Source organism: Ovis aries, chromosome 2, assembly GCF_016772045.2.
Source record: "Ovis aries strain OAR_USU_Benz2616 breed Rambouillet chromosome 2, ARS-UI_Ramb_v3.0, whole genome shotgun sequence".
In the NCBI taxonomy this organism is placed as follows: domain Eukaryota; kingdom Metazoa; phylum Chordata; class Mammalia; order Artiodactyla; family Bovidae; genus Ovis; species Ovis aries.
Window position 1 is genome coordinate 175,835,193 of NC_056055.1, and position 20,381 is coordinate 175,855,573.

The 20,381-nt window shown below is 40.3% G+C and overlaps 3 protein-coding genes across 16 annotated transcripts in view; 1 reads left to right on the forward strand and 2 right to left on the reverse strand.

Moving 5' to 3' along the window:
- The window catches only part of CCNT2 (cyclin T2), a 34,131-nt gene extending 32,237 nt beyond the window's left edge, over positions 1–1,894 (reverse strand). For both annotated transcript variants that reach the window (XM_012139105.5, XM_004004736.6), the window contains exons 1-2: positions 1,710–1,894; positions 848–929 (exon numbers count right to left, since the gene is read on the reverse strand). In XM_012139105.5, coding sequence (XP_011994495.1) covers positions 848–929; positions 1,710–1,867 — 240 coding nt within the window. In that variant the 5' untranslated portion in view covers positions 1,868–1,894. The remainder of the gene's footprint in view (positions 1–847; positions 930–1,709) is intronic.
- An 88-nt stretch (positions 1,895–1,982) lies between these two features.
- The window catches only part of LOC132659133 (craniofacial development protein 2-like), a 109,804-nt gene continuing 91,405 nt past the window's right edge, over positions 1,983–20,381 (forward strand). Inside the window, exon 1 of the mRNA XM_060408828.1 lies at positions 1,983–2,134. The gene's annotated coding sequence lies outside the window, so the exon portion shown is untranslated. The remainder of the gene's footprint in view (positions 2,135–20,381) is intronic.
- The window catches only part of ACMSD (aminocarboxymuconate semialdehyde decarboxylase), a 67,275-nt gene continuing 56,005 nt past the window's right edge, over positions 9,112–20,381 (reverse strand). For 2 of the 13 annotated variants that reach the window (XM_060410100.1, XM_042243946.2), the window contains 2 exons: positions 19,378–19,476; positions 9,112–18,594 (listed from right to left, as the gene is read on the reverse strand). In XM_060410100.1, coding sequence (XP_060266083.1) covers positions 18,589–18,594; positions 19,378–19,476 — 105 coding nt within the window. In that variant the 3' untranslated portion in view covers positions 9,112–18,588. Of the gene's footprint in view, positions 19,477–20,381 lie in introns of all 13 variants that reach the window. The other 11 variants (XM_060410103.1, XM_042243947.2, XM_060410098.1 and 8 more) reach the window with 9 other exon arrangements.

A 20,381-nucleotide genomic window follows, 5' to 3' on the forward strand; every position in this document is an offset into this window, starting at 1 on the left:
AAAATATTTACCTCAGAGTTAAGTATTTCTAAATGATATGTAGTTTTCTTTGTTAACAGGTACAACACAGTACGCTTATTTCGCTGAAAAGAGCACACATCCAACAGCCCTGTTTCATAATTTAAAATTGCAACTAAAAGCCACTACTCAATTTGTGACACACAGATTTACAGCATATGTTCCAAATCAGTACCTTAGTATTGCAAGGTAAGATGCACTTCAAACTAATTATACACACACACGACATAGTTTTGTCTGAAGCAAGATACAATTCAAATCACCAAAAATTTAAGTAGACAACTAATGCTAAACTATGATAAATAACGTTTGAAAACTTAAATTGTGTTAACAAACGAAATACTTTTTCTAAAAAGCAAAATAGTTCTCTCAAAGGATTCTTACAAAACAACGCTGCAATTACACTAAGCCCAATTCCCACTATTTGAAACAATATGCGTCCAGATGACCGCGTCTCCCCATCACATTGTACATTACTACCTGAAATTGTTTAAACGTGGAACATAAAACTTAAATTCATACAAATGTAATAAACACTCTTTGAGAAAATAAATGCTTCTGATTTATCTCTCAGCTCAAAAGAGCCGGCAGAGCCTGACACAGAGCCTGGCAGCTTGTCATCCCAAATTAAAAAACTAACAAACCAACGAACCAGAAACCGCGCATTTGAAGCAAAATGTTCATCAAGCCATTCACCTTCACTGTTAACTTGGAACACTAAATACGGTAGTAAAATCCACGACCAACTCCTTTCTACGTATCGATTGTACCTTAAAATTTGGTTGCAGCAAAAACAAACAATAAAATAGTGCAATAAAATAGTACTTACGTATCTACTGAATTTGGTGAAAGAATGGTGCATGTAAAACCTGTGCATATAAACAATCGCAGTGTTTATTGTAAGCTGAGAGCTGGAACGTAACATTTAGGAAATACTGGAGAAAAACAAGATCTCTTTCCAAAACAATTTTGAAGGAAAATATCCGATCTACGGTCCTTTTCCAACGCCACCCGTTCACTCAAAACCAATCCCCAAACTGTAATAATAAGTAAATAAATAAATACCCACAGGATGGTGGGGTGGGGGCTGGCGGTTATAAAAGGCTCCAGACCGAAATGGTAATACTAACAGTAACAACAAATGCCGAGCATTTCGCTCTAATATTGAAATTAAGCGAGCCCAGGAAGGATTGATCAATGGCTATGGCTGACTAAACCCCAAATCAGAGTTAAAACAGGCGAGCGCACACCCATACAAAACCTTGTCAATATAAAGACCTCCCGTGCGCTCCCCAGGTACGAGAAAACCGCCATCAAATTTGCTGAGAGCTAGTTCGCAAGCCCTTCTCGGACGAGAAGTCGAAGCAACCGCCTTTTTTCTGCCATAATCCCTAAAAGTCCCCTCTCGTCTGGGCGGCACTCCCATCCCCCGCCGCCACCACGCGCGGCCCCAAACAGATTACACAACGCAGCCTCCCGGCCCGCATTCCCGGTCTCCCCTCCTCCTCCACCTCTCCGCCGGTCGCTCGCGGCCTTCCGAACCCGAACCTGCCTTCCCTTACGGCACGGCCGAGGCCCAGCAAAGGCCGAGGCGACGGCGCCATGTTCGCGCGGCACCAGGCCCGGCGACCGGGCGAGTAGTGAGAGGGACAGGGCGTGAGCGGCGGAAGGCCAAGAATAAGAAAGGATACACATTGAGACGCTGTCCCATTTCCTGGATGAGGTTGGCCGCCTGCTGGCGGTACGAGAGCTCTTTATCCGCCTCCACTCCGCAGCGACGGCTCGGCGTGTTCTCCAGCTGTTCCCGAGTAAAGAACCAGCGAGAAGAAGCTCCACGGCCCGACGCCATGACACTTCCTCCTCCGCCCGCTCCCTCACCCACCCCCCGCCCCTCCGGGCTCGCGGACTCCCCGCCAAGGCCGCGCGACCCCGCCCCACTCCGCTCGCCGTAGACCAGGCACCGCCTCTTTTCACCTCCGTCGCCGTGCGTGCGCGTGCGCGGGGACCGCTCTATCGGCTCGTCCAGCCTTTTGCTTTCTCTTTCCTGCCTCCATCCTCGCTCTCGCGCACGGGACCACAATGCTCCGCGCCCCTTGTCATTTGGAGGCGCCCAGAGGTGGGGGTCGGCTGGAAGGAAAAGGTCGGCGCAGTGCATGCCGGGTCTAGGATTGGCTGGGCTAAGGGCGTGGTGGAGAGGAAGGGAGAGACTGGTTTCGGGTCGGGTGACGGGAGAGGCGGGCACGCGGCTGCGCCCTGTGTCCTGGGCGTGAACTCTCAAATCCCGGCGATGCTGGAATCTGGAGTCTGGCAGCGCTTAAAAAAAACCCACAAAACCTTTCTGTGTCGCAGTCGTTCGGCACATCCTCTATTTTTCACAGCATCGGTCTGCGCAATATCGTAGGCTCCCTACTTTCAAGTGGTAGGTGGACAGCCTTAGCTCAACGGGTGGCTCTGGCAGGGACCTACCTGAGAAAGGGTGCAGAAGAAATGACGCTCCACGTTTGTGCTGCACTTCAGTGCTTTTCCTCTACATTATCTTGTTTGAATTCCACGACTACGCAGGCTGAGGGTTTAATTGCCTGCCAAAGGTTATCCAGTTAGCAATCAGAGTATCTTGATTTCCAAACTAGGTTTCCAGTCCGTTTCGGTAGTGGTTTTTTAAAATCTGTGATTTTAAAGAGAAGTTTGAAGAGAAGCAGATGTTGTAAAAACAGCTGAGGAAAAAAGTTATCAGTGTTAAATATGGTAACACTATTCATTAACCCTTTCTCCTGTCCCTGCAAGAAAATTCCGCAGAGCTCCACCCTGGGAGTGGGTGCGTCTCTGGCTTTGACCCAAAGCCTACTGTGTGTGAATAATTTTCTAAGTTTTAAATTTTTGTTGTTAAGTCCTGTCCGACTTTGGCGACCTCTTGAACGGTAACCCCACGAGGCTCCTATTTGCCAAAGATTAGAGCACGGGAAGACATACTTCTAAAGGCAACTGGTACTTTCATTGAGTTCTTGATTAAATCTCCAGGCTTTTGTCATCGTTTTGGGGCTCCGATGCTCAGTGTACTGATCTATCTTGGCTTTGCCGGCCCCCTGTCACACATAGTATTGAGGTATTTTGGTAGTCACCTGGCGTGAACGGTTGTCTAAATAACTTACTTTCTTACCTACCTTGCTTAGAAGTTCCAGGGCAGATTGACTGAAAGCAACACTTAAAAAGTGTGTACCTTGAACGCTCATTCGTGATAAAAGCTCTAACAAACTAGGAATGTAAGAGAACTTTTGCAACTTAGTCAAGTTGATACAGCCTTAGAGCTAGCATCATACTTAATGGTGAGAAACTTTCCAACTAAAGCATGACTCCCATCTCATCACTCCTTTCAAAGTTGTCCTAGATAGAAGTCTTGTAAGAAAAGGAAATCAAAGTAAGCAGATCAGGAAGAAAGAAAGAAAACTGACTTTGTTCCTAGTAGCATAATTGTTCATGTAGAAAATCTTAAAGAGTATTAAAAAAAACCTGAAACTAGTAAGTGACTATAGCAGGATTATAATATACAAGAGTCAGTTGCTTTCCTGTGTATCACCCATGTATAATTGATATTGGAAGCTAAAAACAATACCATTTAGGTGTGAATCTAAAATATGTACAGGATCTGTTTATAGAAAACTATAAAGCTGTGATTAAAAAAGTAGATCTGAGTGGAAGGATATTGTGAGTTCATGGATTCCAAGAATTAACATCAGTAGATGTCAGTTCTTCCCAACTTCATTTATAAATTCAATGCAATCTCAATAAAAAATTTATCAAGTTCTTTATAGATAAGTACTAATTGATTCTAAAGTTTATATGGAAAGACAAAAGACCCAAAGTAGCCTACACAATACCAAAGAAGTGGAATGGGCTCTACTACTACTACTACTAAGTCGCTTCAGTCGTGTCCAACTCTGTGCCACCCCATAGACGGCAGCCCACCTGGCTCCCCCTTCCCTGGGATTCTCCAGGCAAGAATACTGAAGTGGGTTGCCATTTCCTTCTCTAATGCGTGAAAGTGAAAAGACAAAGTGAAGTCGCTCAGTCGTGTCCAACTCTTAGTGACCTCATGGACTGCAGCCTACCAGGCTCCCCGTCCATGGGATTTTCCAGGCAAGAGTACTAGAGTGGGGTGCTATTGCCTTCTCTACCTAACTTCGAAGCTACAGTATGAAAGACAGTGTATATTGGCAAAATAATAGACATACATCAGTGGAGCAGAATAGGGAGTCCAGAAATAGACCTGTAGAAATATGGTCAACTGATCTTTGACAAAGGAGCAAAGGCACTTAAATTGAGAAAAGATCATCTTTTCAACAAATAGTGCTGAAACAATGGACATCCATCTGGCAAAAAAACCCCCCACAAATCTCACAAAATCTCAAAAACCTCACTTTTAACAAAAATTAATTTTAAATAAATCATATCCCTAAATGTCAAATGCAAAGCTTTAAAAATTCTGGAATATAACAGGAGGAAACCTAGGTGACCTTGTTTGGCAGTGAGTTTTTAGATATAACACCAAAAGATGATCCATGAAAGAAAAAATTAAGTTGGACTTTTAAAATTAAAGACTTCTGCTCTGTGAAAGACAGTTAAGAGAGTGAAAATACAAGGAAAATGTCTTTGCAAAACACTTTCTAATAAAGGACTTGTGTTCCAAATATGCAAATAACTCTTAAAGCTCAATAAGAAAACAAAGAACCCAATTTTTAAATGGGCAAAGGGAGGAGGGGTCTTCTCTGGTGGTCCAGTGGTTAAGACTCTGCACTTCCAATGCAGGAGGACATGAGTGCCATTTCTCAACAGGTAACTAGGCTCCCACATGCTAAGTGGCTTAAAAATAAAAAAGGCAAAGGATCTAAACAGATACTTAACAAAGAAGTGATACAGATGGCAAATAAACATTTGAAAAGATGTTCAACATCATTTAAGGACTTCACTGGTGGCTCAGACAGTAAAGCGTCTATCTACAATGCAGGAGACCTGGGTTTGATCCCTGGGTTGGGAAGATCCCCTGGAGAAGGAAATGGCAATCCACTCCAGTACTATTGCCTGGAAAATCCCATGGACAGAGGAGCCTGGTAGGTTACAGTCCGTGGGGTCGCAAAGAGTCGGACACAACTGAACAACTTCACTTCACTTCAACATCATTTAAGTAGTAGTTTGCAATTTTAAAAGACTGGAAGCATGACCATTCATGATTTGAGGACTGAATAGTTTGATATATCTATACAATGAAATACTAGTCCCCTATTAAAAAGAAGGCATCAAATGCTGAAAGAAGAAAAGCTGCCAATCAAGAATACTCTACCAGAAAATCCATCCTTAGGAGTTGAAGGAGAGAGTTTTCCAGACAAGCAAAAGGTAATGGAGTTCGTTCCCACTAGACTGGCCTTACAGGAAATGTTAAAAGGACTTCTTTAGGCTGGAACAAAAGAGTGTTAATTGGCTGCAGGAAAACAGAGGATAAATACCACTGGTAAGTTATGTAGGAAAAATCAGAATAAAGTTGTAAAAGTGATAGGTTAATTACTTTCAAAGTTTGAAGATTAAAAGACAAAGTAGTAAAAATAACTATAACTACAAAAACTTGTTCAGAGACATGCAAGATAAAAATATGTAAATTGTGACATCAAAAACATACAACATCGGTGGGGAAGGGAATATAACTACAGAGTTTTATAATACATCCAAACTGAAGTTTGCTTGCTTGCTAAGTCACTGGAGTCATATCCAACTCTTTGTGACCCTGTGGACCAGACTGGAGCCCTCCAGGCTCCTGTGTCCATGGGATTCTCCATGCAAGAATACTAGAGTGGGTGGCTAACATGCCCTCCTCCAGAGAATCTTCCCAACCTAGTGACTGAACCCACATTTTTTAAGTCTCTTGCATTCACAGATGGGTTCTTTACTGCTCACACCATCTAAAAAGCCCTAAGCTAGCTTCAGTTCAGTTCAGTTCAGTTGCTCAGTCGTGTCCGACTCTTTACGACCCCATGAATTGCAGCACTCCAGGCCTCCCTGTCCGTCACCAACTCCCAGAGTTTACCCAAACTCATGTCCATCGAGTCAGTGATGCCATCCAGCCATCTCATCCTCTGTCGTCCCCTTCTTCTGCCCCCAATCCCTCCCAGCATCAGGCTCTTTTCCAATGAGTTAACTCTTCGCATGAGGTGGCCAAAGTACTGGAGTTTCAGCTTTAGCATCAGTCCTTCCAGTGAACACCCAGGACTGATCTCCTTTAGGATGGACTGGTTGGATCTTCTTGCAGTCCAAGGGACTCTCAAGAGTCTTCTCCAACACCACAGTTCAAAAGCATCAATTCTTCAGTGCTCAGCTTTCTTCACAGTCCACCTCTAACATCCATACATGACCACTGGAAAAACCGTAGCCTTGACTAGACAGACCTTTGTTGGCAAAGTAATGTCTCTGCTTTTGAATATGCTATCTAGGTTGGTCATAACTTACTACTTACTGGGTTACTCTTTCCTTCCAAGGAGTAAGTGTCTTTTAATTTCATGGCTGCAGTCACCATTTGCAGTGATTTTGGAGCCCAGAAAAATAAAGTCTGACACTGTTTCCACTGTTTCCCATCTATTTCCCATGAAGTGATGGAACCAGATGCCATGATCTTAGTTTTCTGAATGTTGAGCTTTAAGCCAACTTTTTCACTCTCCTCTTTCACTTTCATCAAGAGGCTTTTTAGTTCCTCTTTACTTTCTGCCATAAGGGTGGTGTCATCTGCATATCTGAGGTTATTGATATTTCTCCCGGCAATCCTGATTCCAGCTTGTGCTTCTTCCAGCACATCGTTTCTCATGATATTCTCTGCATATAAGTTAAATAAGCAGGGTGACAATATACAGCCTTGATGTACTCCTTTTCCTATTTGGAACCAGTGTGTTGTTGCATGTCCAGTTCTAACTATTGCTTCCTGACCTGCATACAGGTTTCTCAAGAGGCAGGTCAAGTGGTCTGGTATTCCCATCTCTTTCAGAATTTTCCCCAGTTTATTGTGATCCACACAGTCAAAGGCTTTGGCATAGTCAGTACTTGTATAATTATAGATTACCTTTATGAGAATACACATATACAGGCAACAGATAAAATTGGCTCCCTCTGGGTGACATACATTGAATTTAATGCTTTTGGACTCTTCTACCATGTTTGTGGATTGACTTCTCAAAAATGAACTTAAAATTTTTTATTAGGTATCTGATAAAAGTGAGCAGTGTTTTACATTCAGAAATGGAAACCTATTCACTTTTGTCCAATTTTGATTTGGAAAAAGCCTCAGAATCGTTGTAAGCTAAGCAAATATGAAGTTGGTATTGATTTTAATTAAATTCATCTTAAGTAATTGAATATATATATTTTAAATGGAAGTATAGTTGATTTATGATATCAACTATAGCTGATTAGTTAGTTGATTAGTTTCAAGTGTCCATCACAGTGATTCAGCTATATATTGGGTTGGCCAAAATATTTGTTCAGATTTTCCCATAAGATGTTATGGAAAAACCTGAACAAACTTTGGTCTACCCAATCACCTTTAAATAAATAAATATTTATTTATGTTTGTATGTATTTATTTTGGGCCTCCCAGGTAAAGAATGTGCCTGCCAATGCAGGAGACATGGGTTTGATCTCTGGGTCAGGAAGATCCTCTGGAGAAGGGCATGGCAACCCACTCCATGGGTATTCTTGCCTGGGAAATCACATGGACAGAGGAGACTGGCAGGCTACAGTCCATGGGGCTGCAAAAGAGTCCTAAGTAAAATACAATGTTGCAACTAAACAACAACATTTTATTTATATATAATATTTTATTTATATTTATATATTCATTTTCATATTATTTTCCCTTATAGGGTATTACAAAATATTGAATATAGTTTCCTGTGCTATACAGTAGGTCTTTGTTGGTTATCTGTTTAGTATACAATAGTGTGTATGTGTCAGTCCCGATCTCCCAACCTATCCCTCTCCCCTTTGGTAACCATAAGTTTGTTTTCTAGGTCTGTGAGTTTCTGTTTTGTAAATTCATTTGTGTCATTCTTTTTGATGAATATAGGTGTACGTTTGCTGGTTGGGTAATAAATATTGGGTTGAATTAGAACTGGCTTCCTTTATAGGGGAGATAGAAAATTTGGAGAAGGGTCCAGTCCAAGGAAGAGAAATACTTGGATGACTATGAAGAGTTGTCCTTTGGAATCTGATGGTGGTGGGATTTTTTTTTCCCTCCAGGGGTATGTTTTGGCGAAGTACATATACTAGATAAGAAGGGAGATAAAAGCCTAAAAGGGGGATTTTCTTGAGAGATTTTTGAGATTTTGGGTGTGATAAGTGCCAAAGAATTGATGCTTTTGCACTGTGGTGTTGGAGAAGACTCTTGAGAGTCCCTTGGACTGCAAGGAGAGCCAACCAGTCTATTCTGAAGGAGATCAGCCCTGGGATTTCTTTGGAGGGAATGATGCTGAAGCTGAAACTCCAGTACTTTGGCCACCTCATGTGAAGAGTTGACTCATTGGAAAAGACTCTGATGCTGGGAGGGATTGGGGGCAGGAGGAGAAAGGGACGACAGAGGATGAGATGGCTGGATGGCATCACTGACTCGATGGATGTGAGTCTGAGTGAACTCTGGGAGTTGGTGATGGACAGGGAGGCCTGGCATGCTGCCTATGGGGTTGTAAAAAGTTGGACACAACTGAGCGACTGAACTGAACTGAAGTGCCGTTTTAGGGCCAGGAGAGTCTTTTCAAATTTCAACTAGTTATATCCTTGTTGCGGTCCTTTAATGGACTGGAACCTGGTGGTCTGGAGTCAATGATAAGAAAGTGAAAGAAGGAAAGAGGCTAATATTCCCTGGGTTATGCAGAAAGCCAATAAAACCCCAGGACAAGGCTTGTACTGTTCACGTAGGCACAGGGCACCCTCTCAAAAGGTCTTGAGAGGTCTTGAAAGCCTGGGCAGGAAAATGAGCTTGGCAGGCTCCACGCTCCAGAGAATCAGCCAGAAAGAGAGACAGAGAAAGAGAAAAAGATGAAGAAGGACACGGGAACCCAAGTCTCTAGTGGAACAAGGGTCCTTTATTGAACTCTGTGTGAGTATATATACCTTATTACAAGGTAGCTTCTTCAGATAAAGATCAAAAGACCAGACTTTACAAGTTACCAAGGAAACAAGGAGTAACAGAGGCCGTAAAGCCAAAAGACAATCCATATCAAAAGAGGATCATAAACCATCCCTTTCGCCATATGGAGAAGCTAATGAAGGAAATCCTATGCAAGCATCCCATCTCTTTGATCTCAGTCCTGGGAGCGGCTTGCCACTCCGCTTGTTCCTGACAGGAACAGATAAGGAACAGAGGACTCAAGAGAGACAGGAAACAGCACACAGGAATCCTACTGTTAAACTTTCCCTGACATATCCTAATTAAAAACCTCACAGCCTTTTGATAGATCAAATTCCTCAAACCAGTGTATGGCCCCATGTGATCTTGTCTCTGTACCAAGAAGGGCTTGCTTTCTCACCTCCAGCCCCAGGGGTATCCTTTCCTGCTGTGTTCTCTCCTGCCACAAGGCTTTCATCTGTGCTCTTCCCTCTCTGCTCTTCCCTTTCCTCTTTGCCTCTCTACTTTTCAGCTGTTGTCTGGTCTTCAGAACCCAGCTGAAGCAACAGTTCTGAAAATTCTCTCCCTAACTCTAATGGGCTCATGTCCCGTATTTTAAGCTCTCTATACACTATGTGTGTCTCCTTCCTAGCTCTTGTCACAGTAGCAATTTTACATTAATTTGTTGCTTGTTTGATACCTGTCTCCCTAACTAGATTATAAGCGCAGTTGAGGGCAGGAACCATGTTTGTTTTTACTTATATTATCCCAGCAGCTAGTGTACATAGTGTACCCTCAGTAAATACTGTTGAATGCAAATGAATTAGGTCATAGTTTCTGCTCTCAAGAAAGTTCCAGTCTAGTGGGAAGATAGCAAATGCAATTCAAATTGAGAAGTGTCTGCTATTAGCAATATCAGTACAACTTTTAAAAGTGGACGATACTGATTAATGACATCTCAAAGCCTAGAAAACCATCATTCTAGGTCCTGAGGAATTTTAAAGAGAGCTAGAGAAAGAGCAATGCTATCAGATACATGCTTGGAAAATTTTTTCTGGCCATAGGGTGGAAAGTGGATTATGCCAGACTAAGCCAAGAAACAGGGATATACATAAGAGATAATATCAATAATCTTGATGAGAGTTGAGGACCTGAATCTAGTTGGAAGCATTAGGGAAGACAGAATAGATAAGAAGTGAAAGATATAAAAATGGCAGAATCTATCAGACTTAATGTCAGGTTTGATGTGGGTGAAGGAGAAAATTTAAGTGACTGGGTGATGCCACTGATCAGTATTGGGACTATAGGAACTGGAACTATTTTGAGATAAAGGGATTGAGTTATACTGAGAGCATATGATTCTGCCCCCAAGTACTAAGTACCAATGTAGTGAAAAGATTTTTTTAAAACCTTAGTTTTGGCTGCACTGGGTCTTCATTGTTGTGCATGGGCTTTCTCTAGTTGTGGTGAGCGGGGGCTACTCTTTGCTGTGGTGCATGGGCTTCTCATTGCAGTGACTTCTCTTGTTGTGGAGCATGGGCTCTAAGGTGCAAGGGCTTCAGTAGTTGTGACTCATGGGCTTAGTTGCTCTGAAGCATTGAGATCTTTCCAGACTAGGTATCCAACCTGTGTCCCCTGCATTGCAAGGCAGATTCTTAGCTCCTGTACCACCAAAGAAGCCCAGTACCATAGTATTTTATATTTTTTCTTTTTTAATGCCTAAAGCTATTAGGCCTTCTTGAAACATTGTCTCCCCCTTGCTTCTGAATACATTTTTTTCTGGTTTTCTTCCTACTTCACTGAGCACTATTTAGTGTCCAGTGCTGGTGAATCCTAGTAATTAGTCTTAGGTTCTTTTGGTTCTCTGCTTTACTTTTTCTCCTGGTGATTTCATCCAGTCTCATTTCTTTAAATACTTTCTATACACTGATGCCCTTTTCCCAACTTCCCTCTTTAACTCCCCAAAATAGTGTACCTAACTGCTTATGGACACTCCTACTCAAATGTCTAAGACACACCTGAAATATAGTAAGTCCAACAGCAGACGGAGAAGGCGATGGCACCCGACTCCAGTGCTCTTGCCTGGAAAATCTCATGGACGGAGGAGCCTGGTAGGCTGCAGTCCATGGGGTCATGAAGAGTCAGACATGACTGAGCGACTTCCCTTTCACTTTTCACTTTCATGCATTGGAGAAGGATGGCAACCCACTCCAGTGTTCTTGCCTGGAGAATCCCAGGGACGGGGGAGCCTGGTGGGCTGCCGTCTATGGGGTCACACAGAGTCGGACATGACTGAAGTGACTTAGTAGCAGCAGCAGCAGCAGCAGCCAACAGCAGAGCTATTGATTCTCTTTCTTCCCAAACCTGTTTTTGTCAGTCTTCCTCACGATGGTAAAAGAAATCAACCCAGATGCTCAAGTGAAAAAAACTAGGAGTCAAGGCACCTGTCTAAAGTATGGATGAGTTTAATAGCCTTAGCTACATTACAGAGGCTAAATGTCCCTAGAATTACTGCACAGAAAGGACATCATTAGAAAGCCCTTCTTTATATTTGGTTTAAAGAGGAAGTTTCTCATCTTTTCTAGTGTCTGCATAGTTTCACCTTATCTTAGAGTTAAATCTTTGATCGAATCTATTTTGGAGTTATCCTTATGTGTGATATGACAAATGTACCTAATTTTATTGCAGCATTATTTGTAATTGCAAAATATTGGAAATTACGTATAATGTCCAAATGTAAGAGACTGAACAAACTATGGTGCACACACACACAGACACCTGGGAATCAGCCTTGATTTTTTTCTTCCCATTTGCCCTTGTCCTCACATTTATCAAGTGCTGTTGCTTCTCCCTACAACCCCATGTCACTGTCCCTGTTCTACTACTCTTGCCCAAGTCTCCATCGTTTCTTGACGCCTTAAAATAATTCTCTGCTGCTGCTGCTGCTCCTAAGTCGCTTCAGTCATGTCCGACTCTGTGCTACCCCATAGACGGCAGCCCACCAGGCTCCCTCGTCTCTGGGATTCTCCAAGCAAGAACACTGGAGTGGGTTGCCATGTCCTTCTCCAATGCATGAAAGTGAAAAGTGAAAGTGAAGTCGCTCAGTCGTGTCCGACTCTTAGCGACCCCATGGACTGCAGCCTACCAGGCTCCTCCATCCATGGGATTTTCCAAAAACATAAGACAGAGCATGTCACAAACCTATTTTAAAAACTCCACTGGCTTACTAAAAAACTTAATATGAAAATCTAAACTCTCGACCACAGCTTACTTCTCTGGCCAGCTTTTCAGTTTCATCCCTGTTTCTCCCTTGCTCACAAGCTCTGCCCCAGCTCTTTTCTGCCTCAGAGCCTTTGCTGCTCTAGCCCTTCCCCAGAATACTCTTCTCCATGGCCATTTCTTTCTGTTACTCAAGTCTTAGTTCAAAGTCCTCTTTAAACAGGTATTCTCTGGCCCTACAACTTAATGTTTTATCTCGCATCCTTCCCCGAGTCATTCTGTACATCTTCTTGTTTTAATTTGTGCATAATGTTTATCAGTATAAGAAAAGTTTCCTCCCTTCCTCCTTTCCTTCCTCCTCCTTCTCTCTTGCTCTCCATTTCTCCTTTCTTTGTCCTCCCTCCTTTATTTATTTACAGTTTCTTACCTACAGGTTATAGGTTTCATCAGAGAACAGATTTTATCCTTTTTGTTAACTTTCTATGTCCCCAGTGTGTGGAACTGCCTTACAACCCTGGCATATCACATAAGTACTCTGTGAATATGAATATACCCCAAATCTATTTAAACTATGTATTTATGGTTGCTTTTCATAATAAAGCAGTCATCAAACACTGTGTTTAAAGTGCTCAAATACGGAATATTTAAAAAGAAACAAGACATTTTCCCCTAAAGAATGGGGAAGTGAAAAATAATAACATATGCTTCATGTTGCTGTTTGACTCAACTTTTTCTTTTAAAGCAGACTGGAGTAACAAGCAAAGTGTTGGGTGGGTAAAGTCTTAGAAAGCAACAGGAGAAGCAAGAAGGAAATGGAGTTATAGACTAAAATAAAGAAAATAATAAGATGAGTGTAGTTTAGCAAAGATTAAATCAGTACAATTTACATGTCATACTCAACTCTTGACTAATAGGAGGGAAAAGAAGTATGAATGAATCAAGAGGATGGGACTTCCCTGGTGGTCCAGTGGTTAAGACTGTGTTTCCACTGCATGGGGCATGGATTCAACCCCTTGTCAGGGAACTAAGATCCCTCATGCCATGGCGAGGCCAAAAAACCCCACACAAAAACAAAAAACAAGCCAGAAAACCACAATTAGAGCAAGTGGGTAATTTTGAAAAATTACGTTTTAGAATTCAGCCAGAGGTACATGAACCGCAGATGTTCATCACCCCTCCCAGAACCAAGTTCATCTTCAGCAGACCAGGTAGAACAAATAGAAATGCAGTCAGTATAACAGGCTACCCTGGTATTGCCCTGCTCAACCTCCACAGCTTGCTTTACACAGTCTGCTCAGTATTTCAAATGGAAAGAGTTTCTGGTAAAAATAAATTACATACTGAAACTTCTCTCCAGAATAGATAAGTTCTTATTCATATGGAAACTATGTTCCCACTGTTTTGCCTTCCTATTTACCATCTTGCAACTCTTAACATGCTTTATTCATTTTTATAGACTCATCTCGAGTTCCAGCTTCTGTGAAGATGTGCCCAAAGTTGGAATCAAATGAATTTTTCTTAACTGAAATTCTGTGACATGCGTTTTTTATTGCTTAGTAATTATTCCACAAACATGTATTTTGCCTCCTTAATTGGGCTGTAAGTTCCTAGAGATTATGGAAAATGTGTATGTATATATATATTTTTTGGACTCTAAAGCATTCCCAGCCCACTTCTGAGCTAATGGAAGGTATTTAAAGTGAATAAAAATAGGTTATTTGGAACCTATTAACCAGTCCATTCTGAAGAAGATCAGCCCTGGGATTTCTTTGGAAGGAATGATGCTAAAGCTGAAACTCCAGTACTTTGGCCACCTCATGCGAAGAGCTGACTCATTGGAAAAGACTCTGATGCTAGGAGGGATTGGGGGCAGGAGGAGAAGGGGACGACAGAGGATGAGATGGTTGGATGGCATCACCGACTCGATGGAAGTGAGTCTGAGAGTTGAACTCTGGGAGTTGGTGATGGATAGGGAGGCCTGGAGTGCTGGGATTCATGGGGTCTCAAAGAGTCGGACACGACTGAGCGACTGAACTGAACTGAACTGAACAAATATTTGCTCAAGGTAGAGAACCTACATGAACCCTCTAGGATGAATCTGTTATTTTTTTCATATGAATCATTAATGGCATTTTGCTTTTTATTTCTGCCATTAATTTTAAAGGCTGTAGGAAAATAATTTTTGATTTGTACATGAAATAATGTACTGTTTTTCAGGATAAAAACATGAGAATCATTTTTGTTATGAATAGTTTAGGGTATTTGAATATATTCTATTTCTGGATAAAAGAGTTCAAAATAGGATTTCAATAATGCATATGTGATACGTATTTAAAAGCAAAAGTAAAAGGTCTTCTTGAAATTTGCCTTTGTAATAAATTCAGTCATTCAAATTGTTTCCTTTCAAGACCCAAAAATTCTAGGGCATTGCCAGCTTTGAGTTTATCCTGAAAAAGAAAAGAAAAGGTTTTACTTTAAAGCATTATTTAATGGCTGTTTTAAAGTACTTACTAACTGTCTTCAGGTTTTTAAAAACTCAGTTCCCCAATGTGAGAGAAGAATACTAGGTGTTTAAACAATGATCTCTTGACCCATGTTTTGCCACACTATTTTAAAAATTATATTCATATATTTGTCTTGAACAATATTTTAAAAGCAAAAAATGAATGACAGGTGGTATATTTGTGCTTTATTATTTTCTCTACTTCTCAAATATGTTGACAATCATCAACAAAACATGGTAGAGGTTTTAAATTTTTGAACATGTAAATAATGTATTATTTTCATTATAGCTAATGTAGAAAATGTATAATTTTATATTTTTTAATAGTAGCAGTTTCTAATGAAATATTTCTGCAAATGAATTTTATATTAAATAGTACAATGATAAGTTTAAGCATATTATAAACAGAATTATATTATGACCCAACAATTCCGCTCCTAAATATATCCAACAGAATTTTTAAAAGTATCAAACAGATACTTGAAAGGGAATGTTCATAATAGTACTCTGCATAGCAGCTGAAAGAAACAGCACAAGTATACATCAACAGATGAGTAGGCTTTTAAACGCGGTATACACATAAATGGAATATTCAGCCCCCAAAAGGAATGTTCTTTTTTTCTTTCAGTTTTATTGAGATATGATTAATATACAACACTGTATAAGTTTACGATGTAGAACAAGTTATCCTTCAATTAAAAAAATAAATTTAAAAAATTATGACAATAAAGTTTTAAAAATAAAATAACATAGAAGTAAAAAAAAAAAGTACAACATAATGATCTGACTTGTATACATCATGAAATGAATACCATAATAAGTTTAGTGGGTATCCATCATCTCATATGGACACAACATTAAAGAAATAGAAAAAATATTTTTTTCTCTTGGGATAAGAAGTCTTAGTATTTAGTCTCTTAATAACTTTCATATGTACATATAGCAGTGTTAATTATATTTATTGTGTTGTATATTACAGTCCTGGTGGCTCAGTGGTAGAGAATTTGCCTGTCAATGCAGAAGATATGGGTTCAATCCCTGGATTTGGAAGAGCCACTGAAGAAGGAAATGGCAACCCACTCTTGTATTCTTGCCTGGGAAATCCCATGGGCAGAGAAGCCTGGTGGGCTGCAGTACATGAGGTCACAAAAGAGTCGGACACGACTGAATGAGCATAAGAAGATTACAATCCTAGTACTTATTTATCTTGTAACTGGAAATGCATACCTTTTGACTGCCTTCTCTAATTCGCCCTTTGTCCCTTTATTTGAAATCTAACTTTGAAATTTGGTTGTAGAAGGAGGGGAGGAGACTTTTAACAAGGAAAACCCTCCTAGGAAAATGACTTCTTTGGTAACTTCTACAGGACCCTTCAATGAGTTTTAAGAATTACTTGGAGTCAAATACAGAGAAAAGGTATAGCTTAGGTACCACTACCTTCTCTGTATATGTGTTGTCCTTTCACATGACCCTGAATAAGAGTCTCAGAATATTGTACAACTATGTACATTGATAAATTTCACATGAGAAAAAGACTGCCAAGTTTTTTTCACCTTCTCCCCAGCTATAGGTTAGATCTGCTCCACAGAAAAAGCTGTGATTTGAGAGTTAACTTTGTGATACCCTAATTGATATATGTCTAGCTTGCAAAGGACAGGCATGCAGCTGAGAGTAGAAGGAAACATGTATGGGGTTGTGTAACATCCATACCATTAGTGTGTATCTGTGTATCCTGACCACGTCAGGGTTCTCACATAGGCTTGCAGAGTGGGTAATTTGAGGCAAGGAGCTCTTACTTGGGGTTCTTCCGTGATTCACCCTGGGTCATCCTTCTGTAAAGGAAGACTTCAGAAATAATGGCTGCTGCTCTGAAAAACTATTTACTTTACTTTTTAAAATATGTTGGTACCAAGTATCCTTTGAAGGTGATACATTTTGGTGTATTGGATAGAGACCTGATCCTGGAGTTAGGAGATTTGGAGTTGAGTTTATGTGCTATAATCCAGCAATTATATCCCTTTGGCAAATCACTTAACACCCAAGTCTCATTTTCCTCCTCTGCATCTGCCTGGTGGAATGCATTTACCTATCTCCCAGTGTTGTTGTGCTCATCAAATGGATTTATTTATTTCATTAAAAAATTTTAAGTGAAATTTTACCTTCATGTGGCTCAAAATTCAAAAGATAAGAAATGTGTTTCCTTTTACTAGTACTGCCCAACCACTACTTTTTCTTCCCAGACTTATAAGTTTCTTATCTGTTCTTCCAGAGATATTTTATTCATATATAAGCAAATTCTTATATGTAGGTTTATAATTTTTTTCACAAATGGATAGTGAGCTATTTACAAATGAAAGTATGTGCATTTTTGGTACCTTTCTTAATATATCTTAGAAATTGATTTTTAATACTTTTTAATGGCTATACTGACCTGATGGACATGAATTTGAGTAAACTCCAGGAGTTGGTGATGGACAGGGAGGCCTGGCTTGCTGCTATTCATGGGGTCACAAAGAGTCAGACACGACTGAGCGACTGAACTGAACTGAACTGAATGGCTATATAGACTCCATTGTATAGACATACTATTATTTATTTAACTATTCCCCTGTAGATTGTTTTTAGTCTTTATTACAATGTTATGATGAGTAACATGTAACGTTACAGAATATCATGTATTTATGACTGCATGCAATTTTTATTCAAGATTTTCTGAAAACTCGAAAGTGATAGACGTAAAATTAAATAACAAAAGGCATATAATAGTAATTATTATTATTCCGCTAAAGTCTTAATCAGGATATTTGACATGGAGTTTGAGTAAACTCTGTGAAACAGCGAAGGACAGGGAAGCCTGGCATGCTGCAGTCCATGGGTCGCAGAGTCGGACACAACTTTGCAGCTGAACAATAACAACAGGATACTTGGGGCAGTCTGGTTTTAGTTTAATTTTCATTAATGTTATAGGTAGTTTTTCATTTTCAACTCTTAATATAAAAAGTAGAGAAAATCTTAGTATTGCTTTCTACTTTAATAAGTATATATTTAACAATTATATGAGCTCAGTTGGTAAAGAATCTGCCTGCAATGCAGGAGACCTGGGTTAATTTCCTGGGTCAGGAAGATCCCCTGGAGAAGGAAATGGCAACCCATTCCAGTATTCTTTCCTGGAGAATCCCATGGACAGAGGAGCCTGGTGGGCTACAGTCCATGGGGTTGCAAGAGTAGGACACGACTTGGTGACTAAACCACCACTACCGTTTAACAATTCAGGATTTTTAGTTCCTTAAGGTGGGTAAGTGCCAAAGGAGACACTTCTTGTTTAAAGCAGTCCAAGGTTTCCCAGTTAATAACTTGTGACTAGTATATATCAAAATGTCCTCTTCTTGGCATCTGTTAATGTGCTTCAAGTGTCTAAGAAGATGTGATGAGCTGTATCCCTAACAATTAGAGTAAAGAATTAGAGTTGAAGAGAACTTTTGGATCCTAGTTTAGAAGAGAGTCAAGTCTCATACAAAAGGGTTATGACTGAGACTTTTGTAAAATTTTTTAAGGATTTACATCTCCGTGTTTTCATTTTGGCATCCCTGGCCCCTAGTGGTGAAGTCTTAGGAAGAACTTGTTTCATCGTGAGCGGGTGTGGAATGGGATTTGCATGCTCAGTTGGTCTGATTCTTGTCTCCTTTGTCTCCTGCACTGGCAGGTGGATTCTTCACCACTGTAGGATGGGAAAGTCAAAATGTTAGTTGCTCACTCATGTCTGACTCTTTGCAACTCCATGGATTGTAGCCTGCTAGGCTCCTCCATCCATGGAATTCTCCAGACAAGAATACTGGAGTGGGTAGAAATTTCCTTCTTCAGAGGTTCTTCCTGACCCAGGGATCAAACCAGCATTGAAGGTGGGCTCTTTACCGTCTGAGCCACCAGAGAAGCCCATGGGATGTGAAGGGGATGGCAAAGGAGAGGAAATCTGGGGACACAGTGCCTCATTTTAAGCTCATTTTGTTTCAGGAACCTAAGGGGCAGAATAGGAAGTGTCAGCATTAAGACACATTTAGCCACCCTAAAAGTCACATGCTGAATGAAAAACAAAAATCCAGTTGCTTGAGGGTTCTGCATCATTGAGTCCTGTTAATCAAGACTTGAGTCTAGATATCCAAATTACTAGAATCATTACAACTTTGGAGATTGGTAGATTTATAATAGAAACATGTTTTCTTATTCATCTAACGTGCAAATCTAAATATATTATTATAATATGCTTCTTTATCGTTTTCTTTCTTGTCTTTATGAATTAGTTGTACTAGGTTCACTTCCAGCTTTTTAACTTTCCTTTGTTCTTTAATAGATCAGCCGATTCTAAAGATCAAGCAACAGTTCTAGAAATACTAAGTGCAACAATTTCTCTGTCCTTTGCTATCCCGTATCAAAGTGCTCTGAAACCAAACACGGTTAGATCAGGAAAATTCAGGAATAAGATCATGAAGTAAAAGGCACGTACCTTGGTTTCTGCATCAAATTCTCCCATGGATTCTATCAGTTTCCCAGGTTCCAACTCACCTAGTGGGAAGGGGTAATCAGTTCCCAAAATGACTTTATCCTAAAAAAAGAAAAATTTTATCCCTACCTTTTTTAAAAGCATCAAAGAACCTCTTATAAACTTAATTATATTTACAAACACTCCTATGGTAAAATAACAAATTTTTCCCTGATTAATGGAAGCAAATTGATTTCGAAGTTTTAGGATTTAACGGCTTCAAATCGTATTCTGACATTTTGTCCAGCAGGTGGCGTTATTAGGTCTCTTAAAACTGCAAATAAACCTGTATCCTCCCTTGTTTTTCCTAAGGAACTGAATTGCAGAATACTGAAATCTAAGAAGCAGGCATTTATTTAATAAAACATGCTAATGTCTTCAGATGAAATTAATGATTCTATGTTTCTTAAAATGATGCATTGCAATTGACTCCACAATTCTTGAAAATATACTAGGGTTAGAAAGGAAAACATAAAAAACTAATAACTGGATGAAATGAATGAAAAGAAAACAAACAAAAACTAACCAGTTCCCACCCTCCCCCAAACAATTACTATCTCTGTAAACTAGATTGTGTTTTTTAATGATGTAGCTTTGAAGTTCTATTTGATACTTTGTATGAGAAAGCACACAGGCTTGTCTGTCTACAAATACATAAAGCAGTATGTCAAGTAATGTACTAAAATCTAGATTGCCCTGGTCAACAAAACAGAAATGGGGACAGAGAGGGGTCAAGATGGCAGAATAGGAAGATCCCAAGTTCACCCCCTGTCACACCTGAATTACACTGCTGAGTAGGGCAACTATCTCTGAGAATGACCTGAAGGCTAGTAGAAAAGACATAAAGAACCACAACTTGACAGACAGAAGGGTGGAGACACTAGCTGTCAGGATTCACATTCTTGGCATGGTGACTCACAAGCAGGAGGAAAATCAACTGTGGAGGTCCTACCTGGGGAGCCAGGTGT